Here is an 18,445-nt window from a genome sequence, read left to right as displayed (position 1 = left end):
GACCACCCCCTGGCGACGCCACTGATCATAACTGGCCAGTAATTGCTAACAACAAAGTGTCAAGTTAAATCTTTTGTTTTCGTGACAAATGCAGACGGGTTTTAAACGATTGTTTACAGATTTTTCGTTTTTGTCATTTTGGCAAATTCTACAAACCAAGACATTAGTATATCATCGTGCTAATAGTTTGTAAAAAGTTTTCTTTAAAAGTTTCGTTTAATAATGGTTCGAAACTTTCTAAACAGAAGGTGCGATAATTGATCAGTATAACCACGCCTATATGTGTTTCCGTAAATAAATGCAGCTCTTTCTATCGACCTTTGTCAACCAACTTTTAAGTAAACTAATTAAAGGTTACAAATGTAACACACCCACTCAGAGGTGTCGCTACGGTCCGATGATTCATGGGGCGTAAAGGTGGTGGGGGTTGGAGTAGGGGTTAGGGGAGGGGTCGGGATATTTTATTGGAAAGAAAATCGTACAGACAACTGACCGCGCGAACGTGAATTTAGCATGGATATATCATCTTCCCGACAAGACTTCAGGTTCCCGACAACTGTTATCTCGACAACAAACGGCATGGTTGACTGACCCACAATTACCGCAAGGTTTTCCTCACAACCAATGCACTGACCAGATATCATTGAAGAACAGAGAAGTGATTTTTCGAAAAACGGGCTGTATCGACCATTTCCAGACGTAATTGTGTTTAATTTTCTCTTCGATAAAAATCCCATCTGTGGGGTTTGCACCCCCATCCCCAGATGCACCACCACCCACTTATACCCTCAATGGGACGTCCCTGTATTAATCCATATTTAAAAACATGTATCTTTTATGCATATATTTTTACACTCACTGTATAAAAGAATAAAAAATTCTATGTGGCATTATCAAATTAAAGGGTCTAAGTATTGACTCCAAATATATGCTAGAAAATCAAAATAATGGTCACTTAAAGTTCAAACTCCAAAAAGCATTTTACTGAGCACCACAATTCCATGTCTTATTTACTGCTCGGGTTAGAACTTCCTTCTGGCAGGGGAGTACTTTTCGGAAACAATTAATAACAATGTGCGAGTTATTATTTCGGTTACAAAAGTGATGACCTTCTTGATATATGCAATATATCATGAAACATGGTTATTCTGTTCGAGGTTGGTATAGTCTAATGAGTCGTGAAGGTCTGAACTACTCAGGTCATTCTGCGCTCCTCGACGACTGATCCAAATCTTCTTTAAAGACGCCAGCACTGACGCAGTCAGCAGGACGCCCCCACCCAGCAATGATGTTAATTCGGGTTTCACACCAAAAAGAGCAAACTCTAAAATGTATGAATAAATAGACTCATTTGTCATCATAATTGATACCAGAACGGTGTTTTCAATAGAGAAACTATACGTTAGAAAATATTGTGCTAAACAGTGAATCACTCCTATCGAGATTATAAACCACCTGGTGTTACCATATGGTGGCGTCGACCAACGTCCAACAACGGAATTGAATAGGCCAGTCCCAACGGTTCCTACGAGGGCATAATACAACAAAATAGCTGAAGGGTCCACTTTCATCTTCCCCAAATAGCTAGTTACAACGTTTCCTGCTGCGAATGAAATGGATGCAAACAAGGCTAACATGGCACCCAAGAATTCCCTATTCGGATTGGTTTCGTCCTTGCCACCGAATAAAAAGGGTGGCTGAGATATAAGCACAACGCCAACAATGCTCAAGAGTACAAGAGAGGCGTCAAGAAGACCGAAAGCCTCTTTAATAAACAATCTCGCGAAAATGCCCACGAAGACTAGTTGTCCCATAACTATGGCAGCGGCATCTCCAATTGGTATGTATAATATACTATAGAAAAAAGCATTAGAAGCAAGCGTACCAAATATACCACGCGTTATATGAAGAAAGAACACTTTTCTGGATTCGGGTTGGAGTGGAATTTTCTTGTACAACATGAACGGCGTAACCATGATAAGCTGGCATAGGAAACGATAGAATGAAACCTCCATCATGTGAATATCATTCTCGATAAATCTCACAAGGTTCGTTTGGAATGCAAAAAGGAAAGTTGAAAATGATGCAACAATTATCCCTCTATGATCATAGATTCTTTGGCCTAAAGTCCGCAGTTGTGTCTGTTCAACTTTCTCCTCGCTTAAACTTTCATTCTTTTCCTCTCCGACTTTGTCGTCTTCTTCTTCTTTCACTACTTCTCTCGTTTTATGACAAAAGGAAGTTGATGGACCCAGCATAATACTCTCATGTTGATTATCGGCCGACATATTCTCTCTGATTGCAAATGTATTTTTCTCACTGAAACTGGTGAAAGAAATTCATCTGAAGGCATACCTTGCTTGAATTTTTTTGAAACTTTTCCAGCGTTTGGTTTGTCAAATTTAAAGTATCTCCATTAGTAGTTCATACAAGAACAAAGAAACATATAAATGTCTAAGTTTTTAATTTAATTTACCTATCCATCTGTTTAATATAGATTGTTTGGCGTAAAAGTCCTCCATCTTCATCTTGGCTCATCCTCGCTCCTCATTTCGCCCTTCATGGTTTCTTTTGTCTCCTGTTTTCCAAAGCTTCCTTTTTTTCAATTGACGTATCCTGTTGTCTTTGTAACAAAGGGAGGAAGATGGATATATTGATTGTGTTATTAGACCGCTGTGATCGGCTGTCTCGGTGTCACCGACTTGAAGAGAGTGTTGATGACGTCATCACTGAAACAAAGAAAGAGACATAAAAAAACATTTTACTAACGCAAATTTTTTAAATCAGCTTTTCACGGTTTGACCGCCGATCTCTGGCTATTTTGCTTTCGGCGTTCTAATATGTGACCTTGGTGAATATAAACATTCTCTACAGTTTTTTACCAAATTATTCTAAGAAAGTCCACAATTTTGGGACTTAAGCACTGCGTCTTTGATTTTCTTTTACAGTTTCTACGGTGTTTTTCGCACGATCAATGTTTAAGTAAACAGTTTTTCAGTAATTTTTTACATTTTGTAAAGTTGATGTGAAATTGTGTCTTTCCATTGATTCGAAAGCAGTCAATAACTTCATATTTCGACAAGTCAATAACTGTATCTTTAGTTTTGTATATGAAATAACCTCGTCATCTATGTACCCTGAAATAAGTTTTACAATTATCTAGAGCTCAGCAAATTTAAAACCCCTTGGCAACATTCTCAACCCTCAACATATGTACTAAAAGTATGGTCCCTAAAACCAACATGTTACAGGGTGTATTCAATGTGACATCTAGGAAATAATCAGAATATATCTGTGAAGACCAACATGATTGTCAAAGCAGGGAGTTTCCATAACAACTCCCTGGTTAAAGCTACAATGTTGGGCAATAGACGACATACCAGTGTCATCTCTCATTCTGACAAGTGAGCTAAAACTAAAATTGTACACATACATGTATACTTTGAATGAAACACATTGATCTTACTGGTACTCTAACTGCTCTTCTACATATAATATAAGCCATTCATTCATGAAAATATCCATATAAAATGTAATAATATCAATGATGATACATGTATGATGAAAAACATATAAAGTAGTACGTAGTTCTAACGGTAACCAGGATGCTAAGAGTACCAACAGGTCTAAAACCCAGGAGTCTACTAGGAAGCATGACTACTCCTACATGTACTATTGGTACTGAGTATATGTCAAGTCGACGTTCACTCTGTCTACGACTTGGAAGATTTATTCCTGCCAATACTCTCATTGTTCTTGACACACTGTGGCAACGAATGCAGCGCTTTCCTCGGTAAACATCTGTGTTTCCCGGCCGTACGTATATGTTATAAGAGCTTTCTAGTCACTTCGCCCAACAACCATTTCGCCCAACTGCCATTTCGCCCAACCAGCCTGGTCATTTCGCCCAACCAGCCGGGTCATTTCGCCCAACCAGCATGGTCATTTCGCCCAACCATCATAGTCATTTCGCCCAACCAGCATGGTCATTTCGCCCAACCTTATTTTTACTAATATTCAGTCAGAATAATATTACTTTTCCTATTTCACTAGTTCAATTTGATTTATTTTGGGTTAGGTTACTTCGTAATAGGTAAATAAAAAAGTGAGGTCCGCTCGATATCGATCGGAGTCTGAGCAGTTATTTCGGGTATAATGGGAGGATTACACTACTTTAGGCGTTTACGCATACAATGGGAGTTATATTATTATACAAACACAGGGGAATCGGTCTTCATAAAAACCTATCAAACCTAACCCCTAAAACACTGATCCATCCTACTGACTAACAATTCCCGAACGTTTCCTTATTAAATTGAAAAAAAAATATATATAAAACCCGTCCGTAATATTGAATTACTATATTTAATCAATGTAACCATTTTATCAATGTAACCACATATGTAATCACATATGTAATCAATTTAACCACGACTTCAAGTTTCCTTAATACTCGGTTCGTATCCCGTAGCGTTAACAATTCCCGAACGTTTACTATATCAAACCTATCAAACCTAACCCCTAAAACACTGATCCATCCTCAAGATTCCTTAATATTCGGTTCGTATCCTGTAACGTTAAAAATTCCCGAACGTTTCCTTACTAAAGTTATACAAAGTAAAGGACTTCAAGTTTCCTTAATATTCCTTAATATTCGAACGTTTACTATCAAACCTAACCCCTAAAACACTGATCAATCCTCAAGTTTCCTTAATATTCGGTTCGTATCCTGTAACGTTAAAAATTCCCGAACGTTTCCTTACTAAAGTTATACAAAGTAAAGGACTTCAAGTTTCCTTAATATTCCTTAATATTCCAACGTTTACTATCAAACCTAACCCCTAACACACTGATCAATCCTCAAGTTTCCTTAATATTCGGTTCGTATCCTGTAACGTTAACAATTCCCGAACGTTTCCTTTTGAAATATCATATTTAATCAAGGTTGGGCGAAATGACCAGACTGGTTGGGCGAAATGACCAGGCTGGTTGGGCGAAATGACAAGGCTGGTTGGGCAAAATGACCAGGCTGGTTGGGCGAAATGACCAGGCTGGTTGGGCGAAATGGTAAGGTTGGGCGAAATGGCAGTTGGGCGAAATGGTTGTTGGGCGAAGTGTCCTGCTTCCTTATAAGACACGGGCATATATCGTCAAATGCCTTTTTTTGTGTACACTCACTGGCTGGCACACACTCGCTCGCCGTTTAAAGGCCACTACAGGCACGTATCCAGGATTTTCTAACCCGGGGGGCGCGAATTACTATCTAAGCGGAGCGCCACCATCGGTTGGCGCGGAGCGTACAAGAAAATTTTTGGTTTTGATACCCCCCAGATCACCGGAAATGGCACTTCTCGGGCTTGAAAATGACCAACCAGATGTACACTTTTGCCTGAGAACAAAGTATTTCCCAAAAGTTTTTTTTCCATCCATAACCTTTTTGAAGATTGTCACCAGTCACACATCATGTTCGACCTCATTGCATGTCCTATGGATCATTGCTTTTGTAGGTGATTCTACGTCACGGCCCACAATATCCGAAAGCCCCACTTTTCAAGGTTTTAAGCCCATTATTTGTTGAGAATTTGAAAATTCACATTTCTCGTCAATAAAATCACTTCAAAACATTCCCATAATGTTGCACAAAATTCAATCTATGGATAACCAATATAGAAAAACCTCCTTGAACCCCTAACAGACAGGTCAAAATTGCACGAGTAGAGGAAAGTATGATGAATAATGTTGGTGAGAAAATTTTTGAAAATTCCGACACAGTTAATTTATTGGTGTAGAAATATTGCAACCTCTTATAATGGCTATTGTAAAACTTGGTTGAAGGAACAGAAAAAATACCAGATATTTCCGATATCAGGTATATCGAAACCGAACACTACACACATAGGCGTAGGTCCCGTAGGAGGCGGGGGCTGCAGCCCCCCCCCCCCCGCAACCAATTTTTTTCGGACACCTACTGAAAGAAAAATAAATAGCAATGAATAGCTTAAAAATTATCTCCGTGGTAATTAAAATAAAGTTCTAAGCTTGGCCGACATTACTACTGTAAAAGAGAGTTTTGACATAAATGGATCTGTATGCTTTTTCTCCATCTACATAAGACATTTCGTTGTTTACATTAGCATTTGGCGGTATACTGTGCAACTTTCACGGACCGTGCGGTACACGATGCCATGCAATATAATGACCGATGTTTGCTTATATGATATTGGCATCGATATGTTGAACGCGCGCTTCTCTTGCGAAAAATTTTGGCTTTTTTTTTCGGGCAAGTCATTACAGCCCCCAAATCCAATTGGGCTCCTACGCCTTTGACTACACACATAGACAGTTTTTGAGGCTGTTCATCGTGGAAAATGCATTTCAATGCTCACTGATATGATGTTATATCTGCTCTTTGCTTTACAAATTCGAACAGGCGTGTAGCGAGTAATTGCCTGTAGGCAAACTATCTAAGCGAAGCGCCACCATGAGTTGGCGCGAAGCGTACAAGAAAAATTTTGGCCGAAAATGCCTCCCAGATCGCTGGAAATGACACTTCCCAGGCCTTGTAAGTTGCATCTAAGCATTGTCTATTTTGAAATTACTAGCGATGTCATAAAGAAAATTTGCTCGGGGGGGGGGGCGGTCGCCCCCTTCCCGAAATGTTCCCCGACGACTCGGTCGAGTTCAAGACCAGCCACAGTTGGTTCCATATAGCACAATTCTACAATTGTTTAAGGCGTCCATACACACGCACGCGTTATGATAGACCATATATAGTATTTATATAGATACATTAGTGAGAGAGGAAAAATGGAAACGTCAAAAATGGAGTTGTCGATGTAAGGGGTAGGGTGAGGCGCACACCCCTTCCGTAATCCTTGATCTGTCACTGGCTACCTGTGTATATAATAGGGATCAGCGCTTTAACTATGACTGTTCCTCTTTCTCTTCCCGAGGTCTTGGCTATCTTCTACTCCCTCCTTTCTCCTTTTTCCCTCTTTTTTCTTTTTCTTTTCCCTTCCTTCCTCTCCTCCTTTTCTTTTTTTCCCACTCCTTTTCCCTTTTTTCTTCTCTTTTTTTCTCTCCTCTTTTCCTTACCCGGGGGGCGCGCGCCCCCAACGCCCCCCCGGATACGCACCTGCACTGCATATTCGACTAGGCCTATCATGATTCCATTGACTGAATACATTTTGAATTTATGATTATAAAATTTAAAGTATCTATGCTGCCCTCGCAGACGCGTCTAGATATGCGACACTAGACAGCTAGCTAACCAGCGAAATGACGAGAAAAAGACAAGAGTACGTTTCTGTAAACTGTATTGAGATTCCTCACTCATGTTATCGCGGTAAAACTGAAATAAAAGGATATGATAGACTTGAATAATAATGATGCTAAATACAACACTATGAATGTTTTAAATGAAAGATTATAACGGTGAACTTCGAACTTGCCATAGGCCAAATGAAGCTCACCACAGTACAATATTTTACACTGAGTAACTATGATGTGATGAGAGTTGAATAACTATGGGGTTTTAATTAATTCTCTTAACTTGTCTTAAGAAGAATAAATTAATTAAGTTTATTAAAGAACAAATAGCAAAAACTATTATGATTAATTAGTAACAACAATCCATCTCAACGAACGGCAATAACGTAACGTAAGTATTACACAACTCTGATAGGAACATGAATATGTGAGCATATACATAGTTGAACAGGGATTAAGGTAATAAAAACCCAAGTGTAACTAAAAGAATGTTAACTTATTCAAGTCACAAGTAAATATATTAAGTTATGGAGTCGCCCATATTCAATAAACAACAAATTATGTGCAAACCTGCAATCAAGGTAAAATACTTCTTAATTGGAAAACAATTAGATTAATTATGTCTAGTTAACAATCTCAATTAACTGACATGTGCCTGCTAGGCAAGGTTGTACAATAATTAACCTAACAAATAAGACAAAGAGAAAACTTACAGATTATAACTGAGCCAGGTCGAAAACGTTAACTAATGAAACTGTGTACGGTATGTAAGGCGGATGCCGTGTTGCCTATGCTACAATGCTGAAAACAGAATGATGTCTCTAGTGATAAACAACACAGGTCTCTGAGAAAAGAAATAAGTGTGAATCCCCCATTACCATGAGACCCTCCTCTTGTGTGGTCAAGGAGGAATGTTTATCAACAACTCTTCCATCCTGACTTGCCCCCTGCTGATCTTTCATAACAGAGCTGTGCTATGAAGTTACAGTTTGCTCAAACTGATCTAACCACAGAGCAGGCAGCAGATAGAAAGATAAGAAGAGTCACAGGTGGCTTGCTTAATGAAGTAAAAACAATAACATGTGTAGTACAGTGTAAACTGAATCCCTGTGAAAATGAAAAAGTACTGAAAACAGGACTACCTGCCCGATAGGCGATAATCATGGAGCTATTCCCAGTTTATAGCTCCATGGCGATAATAAATAACATTTACGTGAATGGCAGAACAGTATCGCAACTCCGAATGTACACAAACACCTCGTACATATGTACATCGGCTACGTGTATACAGTTACAAATGCACTGTGTTTTATTGTTGTATATTATACACAGTACAACAGGCAAACGAGTAAACAAACGATCGAGGACTGCCTATAATGGGCGCAGTAGTTGTGAATAGTTGCTTCGTCGTGTTAAGAACAATATACTTTCGTTCATATATAACTACCAAAAGCAATGTGAATATCTTGAATTTGTTCGTGTTGATCATACCATGGAGGTTAACCTCCATGATCATACTGATGTCGACAAAGTATGGAGGGATCCATGTTGAATTCTAAAGTATATCACATGCTGGCTGAGAGTCAATCAGAATCGAGGAAATAATTTCAGTTTCAGTTCAGTTTGGGGAAAAAATCGCAGCCGGGCTGTAGATGGAGATGAAATATGGGTGGGGGGATGGAAAGAAGAAACTTGTACTAGACTTGGCAACTGAGCGTGATTCCTAATCCTGTATTCAAATATGCCATAACAAGTTCCATTCAAATTGCAATTCATCTATCATAATAATATGTAGGCTACACCTATTGTAAACAAAATAAATAAAACTGCAAACTGCAAACTCCTCTTCTCACAACTCTCTTCCACTCTTTTTTCTACACACCTTTCTGTCTTTGTCCTTCTCCAGTTTATTCCCTCTCCCCTTCCCGTAATCCTTTCTTTGTCCCTCCACTGTTTATCTCTTACCTCTCCTCTTCCCCTGTTGGTCTCCCTCTTTCTTCTCTCCATCCCTTGTCCACTAATCCCCTTTCATCCATCTCTTTGTGTTCACCATGCTCATTAACCTGTCTGTATTTTGTTTTTGTCCCTTCTGTTACAGTTACTTGTCATTTAGCCTTTGAAGAAGATCCTGCTAGGGTCGAAACCTCAGGCCAACTTACTTTTACACTATTGTAAACAACGCAACGTATCAGTCATGCACATATATACCAATTTATGTACAAAGAGAACGTCATTTGTATACAGTCGGCTACTTTGAAAGAGAAAACTTGCAGGAAGCAATATAGTACCGGCCAGTATTGTTAAACACGCTAAATCAAAAGAGGAAACTCGTTGTGGCCACATACGGTGATCTAAAGATAGGAAATCCCATGCTTCATGATATATACTTATACACTATAGCTATAGGCCTATACATATATACACTCATTATTTATACATTTCAGTTAAAGCTTGCACTCGAGATTAATATCTAGAGTTACAGTCAGATTAAATGTTCCTGCCCCCCCCCTTCCCCTCCATGAAACTAAAACACTATATTGGTTTATCTTTATAAATACCTCAAGACGGTCCATGCATCTAAGATTCGAATCAATCGTCACTTCGTAGTTTCTTCAACAGCTCGCCAGACCCAAGCTGGCAAACCCGGACTCACTGTTTGGAAACATGGTAAAGAAACATGGTCTAAAAACAAATTAGCTTCGTGAACTTTGAGTAGCTCGAACAAACACATGTAAAGGGCTGTATAACGTAACAGACGAGCAGACTGATTTATTTGTGTAATGTTTGCTAGCAATCCATGCAGTGAATGCATAAACTCTATTTTGAGTCAATACATTCGACTGCGTGTACCGAGCTGAGATGTACTGAATTGGACGCAACTAGTTTGTATATACTTGTGTGTTCTGTTGGTAAAGTCCACTTTTGCCTGCGACTGTTTTTCTTCTTATCATTTATTTACCTACTTTGTTTTACTGTTTAACACGTATATATATATATATATATATATATATATATATGTATATGTATATATATATATATATATATGCATATAATACCAATACCATACAAACCAAACATTGGCTGCTTTACTTCCAATCACTTACCTAATTCAATTATTGTATCTCACTCGAGATATATATATATATATATATATATATATATATATATATATATATATATATATATATATATATACAAGTGCAAGCAAGTCTACTAACCTTTAGCAGAAACTTTGTTTACGTGCTACTGTAAGATTGCGAAATATCATATTGATATTTGGTCATGTTTTTTTCGATCTGCGTGTTTCCAACACTGAAAACCTCCCGATAAGAAGAATTGATTAAATAAACACTTTCATTGTTTTTGAAGTAAACTACAGTTGTGCGTTTGACTATTTAATCTCTTCTAGAGTCGTTTTGTCCTTCTTTTGACGCTAAGAAGTTCAGTTGACTGGTCGATTTGTGGCTATAAATTACGTCGCTGCGTTCGTCTCTGCCAATATGTTCGATCAGTAGGCTGGTCATGGATGCTAATAGAACACAGCAAAATAGCCTTGGGATGATATCATACTGCACCTAGATTAATAGCACAAAACTAACTGATGGATGAAGCGAATTACGAAGCGAAATACAAACCCAGTGTCGTAAAAAGTGAGGGTATGCAGAAAAGCTGTGGAGGTTGGAGTACTATGGCAAGCCGTTTTAACATTTACCTCTCTATTCTAATGAAGTAGAATTAATTCCACTTAAGTAGAATACAATTAAGCTTAAGTGAAATGAATTGCACTTAAGTAGAATACAATTAAGCTTAAGTAAAAGTATCATTCTTTTTCACTTAAGCTAAATGCATTTTACTTAAGTAAAATTGTATTTTACTTAAGTAGAATGCAATTAAGCTTAAGTGAAATTGAATTTAACTTAAGCTAAATTGTATTCTACTTAAGTAGAATTGTATTTTACTTAAGTATAATACAATTGCATTTTACTTAAGTAAAATTCAACTCTACTTAAGTAAAATACAATTTAGCTTAAGTGGAATTGAAGGATATGGCAAGCCGTTATAACATTTACCTCGTGCGGAGAAGTGGTTGGTCTGGGGGCAATGTTTACATGGTACCATGCCTTGTGATACTTCTACTACTAGTACCACTGATTGGTGGTATGTCGTGTTGTAGTCGTTCCCTTGCCCTCAAAAGTGCTTTTCCAACTGCATCAGCAACAGTTTGCAACGATTTATTGGCTGGCTGCATTTACCAAATGTCTAACGTTCAGACTCAGTGATAAACATATAGCTTTGCTTCATTTGCTAAGTATGGTGTTATGTTCGTATATACACAACGAAAGCTGGATAAGTATCGCAGAATGGGTGAATGGCCGCAAATGGTTACGTAACTAGTACGTCTTGAACGTAACTCTATAGGTCTCGCATCACAATAAATTGTTACATTGACTTACACACTAAACTCATCACTTTCAAGACCTGCCAAAGCATAGATAGAAGTTTTCATCTGGTATATCCTACCCATCACATGATAGCTGTGTTCTTGGCCTATCATGGCACTTGCAAACTTCCATATCATGACCGTTTAGAGCTAAAAGAGGAGCAAGTTTATCACACTGAACCCTTCCATATGCTCGTTCGGAGTAATATCAACATTTAACCAAAGATTTTTAAAATGGTTTATATCACCTTCGATCCTCCCTATTTTCACACCATCTGTACTTAAAATTATGCTCTTTCATATAAAGGCAGAAAAACGATGACAGTAAATGATAACATGCTTAAGCAAGCTTTACGTTAGGTACTTTTACCTCTTTTCTGAAAATGGTAAACCTATTGAGCGGATGAACACGTGGTGAGGTACCTATAATAGTCGGACTTCGCGGCAAGTACAGTGACGCAATGAGTAGCATATACTGATTGACCAATCACGTTTTACTTAAGCTAAATTGCATTTTACTTAAGTGAAATAGATTGACCAATCACATTTCACTTAAGCGTAATTCCGTAATTAGCTTAAGTGAAATTAAAAAGCCATTTTGCTTAAGTAGAATAGCATTTTACTTAAGTAGAATTGAATTTTACTTAAGCAGAATTGCATTTTACTTAAGTAGAATTGAATTTTACTTAAGCAGAATTGTATTTTACTTAAGTAGAATTGTATTTTACTTAAGTAAAATACGATGTAGACAAAAACCGTTTGAACTTAAGCTAATATGAATTCCACTTAAGTGGAATACAATTTAGCTTAAGTAAAATGCAATTCTACTTAAGTGCAATTCATTCCACTTAAGCTTAATTGTATTCTACTTAAGTGGAATTAATTCTACTTAAGTAGAATAGAGAGGTAAATGTAAAAACGGCTTGCCATAGAGTACGTGTGTCACAGAAAAATTAGTCCGCCTTGTTTTCGGTCCGTGGCTGTAACGTGAGGGTTAAAAGCAAACGTCACCCCTAGCAATCGAATGTAGTAGTCCAGAAGTAATTTGTCAAGAGAGCAGGGAGTTGTTCCATAACAACTCCCTGGTGAGAGGTCCACCAAGTAGTTACATGAACTTAAAACAATTGGAGTCCATTGTTTATAGTAGCTCCTTGACCACTAATGTACGAGTCATTTCGTATCCAAATGTATCCGAGCATGTTGCCAGAGTGGTATTATACTAAATTTGTGCTAAATAAATATCTATTGCTTAGACTCTCCATTTCTTGTATTCTGTGATTATTTCTAATTGCTTAATTAGACATTCGGGTACCAAATAATACAGTAGTTTTCCTTAGACGAATTTCGTTTTTGTAGGTGCCATGGTTCAGATTTTACTTTTCATCTAATTTTTGGTTTTAATGATAATCATGCATATGCAATGCAGGCATGATGGCGTGTGTGTGAGTGTGTGCGTTTGTATTGCTATCTGACCGAGGACTTGAACAAAAGAATTTCAGGTCCTCGGTTGTGATTTCTAAAGAATCTCCACGTCCTCGGAAGAATTCTATTGTATGGGGTATTGTTAAAGTTAGGGTACGTGGATTTGAACAATGGAAAATACAATGGGGTCCTCGGTCTGAATGAAACACAAACATGTGTGCGCGCGTGGGTGTGTGTCTGAGATGAAGAACCCTATTGTAGGTCAAAGGTCAACTGAGGTCACCAGACGTCACTGATCTCAAGATACTAATCATGGATATTTTCATACTTGGTATGTAGATGTGTCACACTGAGAGGAAGAAATCTTCTTTATTTGGTGGAGGTCAAATCTTATCTGAGGTCAACAGAGGTCAAACACTGTAAACCTTGTAAACACTATATCTCAATATAGGAAGCATGGTTACTTATCATGTGGGTTTTTTATATTGAGTAATAGAACTCTGTTCTTTATAGTGGAGGTCAAAGGTCTTTTGAGGTCACTAAAGGTCAATATTGATAACCTTGTAAACACGATATCTCAAGTTAGGAAACATGGATATTTACCATACTTGGGCATGCGGGTGCGTTATATTGAATAGTAGAACTCAATTGTCAAACTCTGAAAACCTTTTAAATGTGATATCTCATGGTAGATATCAGGACATTTATATTATAAGAGCTATTTCTGGTGAACAAGCAGAAGTTTATTGTAATGAAGTCATCGAAACCTCTATGCACTTTAGCATTCTGGTTTTTAGTGAGTTTAAAGGCTCAGTGTGTGTTTTAACTTCGACCTTTCCGGCTTACTGTTACTGCCCTAAAAGCTCAATGAAAATAACACCGTTCAATGCAATTTTCATATTAATAATCATTATTTTTAGTGAGTTATTTTACAGTAAATGGTTCGCGCCATATGTGCAACAGAATTGTTTTTTTTTCCGATTGCGACAGCTTTTCTCCATTAAACCCACCTGGTCAGAGTGCATTTAGAATAAGAAACCTTGAATCTGCTACGGAAGTTTGTTTTCCGAAATTCATCAGCAAACATGTATTGAGACTTTATATCCGTTTCATTTTTAACATTTCTTTTCTAGATTTGTTCGATATAAAAGAAAGCCGAAATTCAGCAGTGGACAATTCAAAACAACACTTTATATCGAAGTTTATCTCAAATTTGGACTTTTCTCTTGAACTATCGAATGTTTATCTGAGTAATTTTATTGTTTTAAGCTGATTTTCGACAGTTTTATCCCAAAAGTTCAAATATAATCAATAATTATGATCCAATGTTACAATGGAATTTCAACTTCTGTTATTTTCCCCAACAGTCTGACTATTTTATTTTAAAATGCCGCATTTCCTCTGAAATTTAAATGTCGTATGGCGAAGGTTGGAGATGGTTTATCTCAAAATCTCAACTTTCTATGATCCTGATTACGGTGTATTGATTTTTATTGCGGCCTTTTATTAAAACGATTATACCTGATTTTTCACGAGATTTCTGTGTTTCATTAAATAGGCCTACAACAAATTAGACATGATAATCTGTAATAACAAATCGATATTTTGTAACAACTTATTAGTTTCATCAAATCACAAATTAATAGTTAATACAAGTAACAACCAGAAGACTACGTCCTCCCACTCGTTCGTATGATCATATGAGTTCCACTACGGTGCTACTATGATGATTTACGTCAATTATGGCAACTGCGTACGAAAGATGCCCTCCCATAAAACTCATCCAAATGTATACAACGTGCAAATTGCATTGTGTCTACACAGTGTTTAGGTGCAGAGTACTGTTTGAAACAGTATACACAGTAGGTAATAACAAACCAATATTACATACCAAATAAAAATTGGACCAGTGGCTGTTTAAGGCCTAGCGTGGGTTATATTCTGCATTGTACAGGTGCAGAGTACTGTGTGATACAGTACACACAGTAGGTAAAATTGAACCAACATCACATACTACATACAAAATTGGACCAGTGGCTGTTTAAGGCCTAGTCTGGGCTATATTCTGGTGAGCCTCTAACCTGGGGTGATGGCAAAATCTCAATTAACCAATGAATACAGGACAGAATATGGAAAATGTTGTAGGTGGCTACCTTTATTTTCACAAATTTCTTATCCCAGAGAGGGAAATTGTTTTGCTGCTCATGAATAATTCATTGGTGTAACTTTCAAAAACTGCAACATCCATTACTCATTGGGCTAATCCTGTAATGCGTCATTATGTTTGGGAAGTAAAGCTGCTACCAGAAGTTTACTTGTGAGACTGATTTTATATGCTATAACCCTTCAATTTAAATCTTTAGTAGTATTTTTACTATGATTAGAATCTACACGGCAGTTTCTGTTATTCTCGGCATCCCATACTTTCCGCTGATCACTTTCCGCACACAGATATCTGGTGTGGAAATAACTTTTATTTTTCACTTGTAAACATGTACATTGTATGTTCTTCTTCAATTTTTGGAAACCAAATCCAAGATGATGCAAATAATCTGGGAAAGTATTTGAGAAAGTCCCTTCCTGACTTTAAATGTCCCATGTGGGACTTTAAATGTCCCACTTCAGTGCCACCTCAATTTTATTAGGCCTACCATATTTATAGGCCTAGTCTACATTAGGTTTACCACTGCCGTAATAAAGATTTAAATCATGCAACTAAAAAAATAAAACAATTTATAGGCTACCTAACGTTAGGCTATTTTGCTAGGTGTACACGATGCACCACAAACCAGTCTTAGCTAGGTTAGGCCTAACTGAGGCCGAGCTTATTATATTACTTTTAATTTTAGAGTTAGATCTTACTGTACATATCCTAGGCAGTAACATGTACAAGTAACATGCTGAGTAGGCCTATGAGTGACTAAGAATTAGTTACCGGGGTGCCTAACATAATTTGTGACAGTGGTCCATTTATATTCATTCATAACCCAATGTTCTCAAATGGGATGACAAACAAAGAAATACCACGAAATTTCTCTATGGAGATTCTGGTCAGAGCAACTGTCTCAGTGCCGCCCAAAACATTTTCGGTGACGAACTGGTTGCCATCTATGATCTAGCTTAGCCTAGGTCACATTGCAATGTAAGGTTAACGTTATGTCTTACTACGTAACGCTACAGTTAGGCTACTTTCGTGAATCTCACACGGTATTGCGAACAACTTGTGCCTAAATTCCAGACCCCGAAAGGCCAAGATATCGTGATTTAAGCAAAACTACTTTCCGTCCGCAGAGCCACTTCTTTTCTTAACCTATGCCTAACATTCAAGCGAAATACTTCAAGAATTTGTAAGAAATATTAGTGAGAGCTTACATCAAGTAGTTTTACCGAATATCGAAAGGTATAGTATGTATAGTGTCGTACTCGTTGACATACAGTAGGATGGTGACTTCGAAGTTCGGCCACTTAAGACTTAAAACACCCCAAAACTAAATCTTCTGGTATAAATCATTTGAAAATATACTTCATATGGTGGGAGAATTTTGTTATAGTACGATACACGGCCAAACTTTCTTTCCTGCAAACTGTTTTCACGTTGTTTTCCAAGAAGATTCTTCGTGATTGTGGAACTGGTATTTCTTGCTAGAGTATTGCGAAGTTCGGACACGCAACCCACAGTGTGGCGCTGGTGATAAAATTGGTGGCGCAGTTGCTTTTTCAGTAATTATAACAGACTTTATTGACAAATATGTAAGTAATTTCTTGCACACGGGTCATTTTGGAGAGAAAATAACTGTAGCTTCGTACTTTTTGGTGAAATTTGACTCTTCCTGTAGATTTTCATGGTGAAATCGTGTATTTCTTAAGGGTGGCCGATCTTCGCAGTATGCCGAACTTCGCAATACTGACTATAGTATTGCTTTCTGTTGATGGTTCGTATGACATACGACATAACGTACACAACAAAGTCAACTCGGCGATGAATAATACGTGATGCATACGCACAGAAACGTTTTCTGTGGCCATGGCTCCGTGCCAAACTTTTTGGTTTGACGTCATCATTTTCTACAACTCGTAGTATTAGCAAAAGACTCTGTAAACTGCAGTCATTTTCTTTACATGTAGATCCAATTATGACAAATAATTATTATCTGGAATATAATATATACGTAATAATGAACTGTTTATGTTATTAAACTTCATTTTTGACACTTGTGCTATTAGGATACTGTATAATCGACATGGTGACATATGTACAGATAAACGAAACGGCGTGGAATTCTGTCACCCTCCAGAGCTGAGACCCACATATAAGCTCGAGAATACTCTCTCGCAAAAATGAATGATTTTTATGATACATTAATAAGCGTAACTTGCATGGCCGTCAGAGGTTTTTGTTACCAGCTAGACGAATCGATTGCATTATTGCTGAATGTTTCCAATGAACTACTCTCTGTGCTATCGAAATACACATTTATGAAACGGAAAGGGCAAGGCATATGCTCGCCATAATGACTCAATGAGTAACATTCTGAACATGAAGCGATTGTTAACAGAGCCAGGACCCAAAAGACAGTGGGCGGGGTCAGCTCATGTATGTAGCATGGTGGAGAGCGTTGATCTGCTTGTAATTGGGTTGGGATACGTGTCAATCTCACTGACTATTTCGTAATTGGTCAGTAAATTAACGACGTGTATGTATACACAGCGCAAGTTGAATTTCGCGGCGAAAAGCCCATATTTTTTTATATCACGTGATTGGGCAAAAACGTTAGTTTAGACAACGGAACTAACTTTAGACGGCAACGTAGGTTTAGACAAAAACGGAAGATTAAGCAACAACGAAAGTTTAGACAACAACCGAAGTTTAGACAACAACGTAAGTTAAGGCAGCAACGTAAGTTTCGACAACAACGTTAGTTTAGACAACGTAAGTTTAGGGAGCAACGAAAGTTTAGACAACAACAGGGGCGCACATCCCGGGAGGATGGGGGGATATTTCCCCCCACTTTTTGGTCAAGGGGGGATGGTCTACACAATCATCCCCCACATATCACGATGTGGATATGTCAAGAGAGTTTGCCAGCCGATCCGACATTCGACGTAACATCTTCGGCAATTTCTAGACAATTTGCACGGCCCAAGTTACTCCATTAGGTTGTCACTTCATTTGTCTTGTACGTGTTCTGCATAAAGCACTAATGTTTTTCCAACCATGAATGTCCTTTCAGGGAGGCATTAGAGTGGTAGGGCAGTCGCGACTCGCAGTAAATCTGATGCAAGAGTTTAAATCACTCAACTGGTATACGATAA

The 18,445-nt window shown here is 37.8% G+C and overlaps 1 protein-coding gene across 8 annotated transcripts; it reads right to left on the bottom strand.

The window, feature by feature from the left end:
- Positions 1–292: 292 nt before the first annotated feature.
- LOC139964344 (solute carrier family 35 member G1-like) lies at positions 293–17,087 on the bottom strand. 8 transcript variants are annotated; one of them, XM_071965878.1, is made up of 5 exons: positions 16,940–17,087; positions 9,828–9,921; positions 9,235–9,397; positions 2,477–2,729; positions 293–2,325 (listed from the first exon to the last, which is right to left on the bottom strand). In XM_071965878.1, exons 4-5 carry the CDS (start codon positions 2,536–2,538, stop codon positions 1,131–1,133), a joined length of 1,257 nt encoding a protein of 418 aa, XP_071821979.1. In that variant the 5' UTR covers positions 2,539–2,729; positions 9,235–9,397; positions 9,828–9,921; positions 16,940–17,087; the 3' UTR covers positions 293–1,130. The 8 variants fall into 8 exon arrangements, with proteins under 8 accessions (XP_071821979.1, XP_071821977.1, XP_071821976.1 ...); XM_071965876.1 differs by lacking the exon at positions 16,940–17,087 and adding an exon at positions 16,505–16,931 and having other exon boundaries at positions 9,152–9,397; XM_071965875.1 differs by lacking the exon at positions 16,940–17,087 and adding an exon at positions 16,505–16,931.
- Positions 17,088–18,445: the final 1,358 nt, after the last annotated feature.

Source organism: Apostichopus japonicus, chromosome 22, assembly GCF_037975245.1.
Source record: "Apostichopus japonicus isolate 1M-3 chromosome 22, ASM3797524v1, whole genome shotgun sequence".
NCBI classification, from domain to species: domain Eukaryota; kingdom Metazoa; phylum Echinodermata; class Holothuroidea; order Aspidochirotida; family Stichopodidae; genus Apostichopus; species Apostichopus japonicus.
Note: the sequence above shows the minus strand (reverse complement) of the source record. Positions and strands in the feature narration are given on the sequence as shown.

Excerpts from the sequence above, each read along its gene's own strand:
- LOC139964344 (XM_071965878.1), bottom strand. The coding sequence starts at position 2,538 with ATGAGCCAAGATGAAGATGGAGGACTTTTACGCCAAACAATCTATATT. Across the intron at positions 2,326-2,476 it reads TATATTAAACAGATGGATAG|TTTCAGTGAGAAAAATACAT; the intron begins GTAAATTAAATT and ends TTCTTTCACCAG.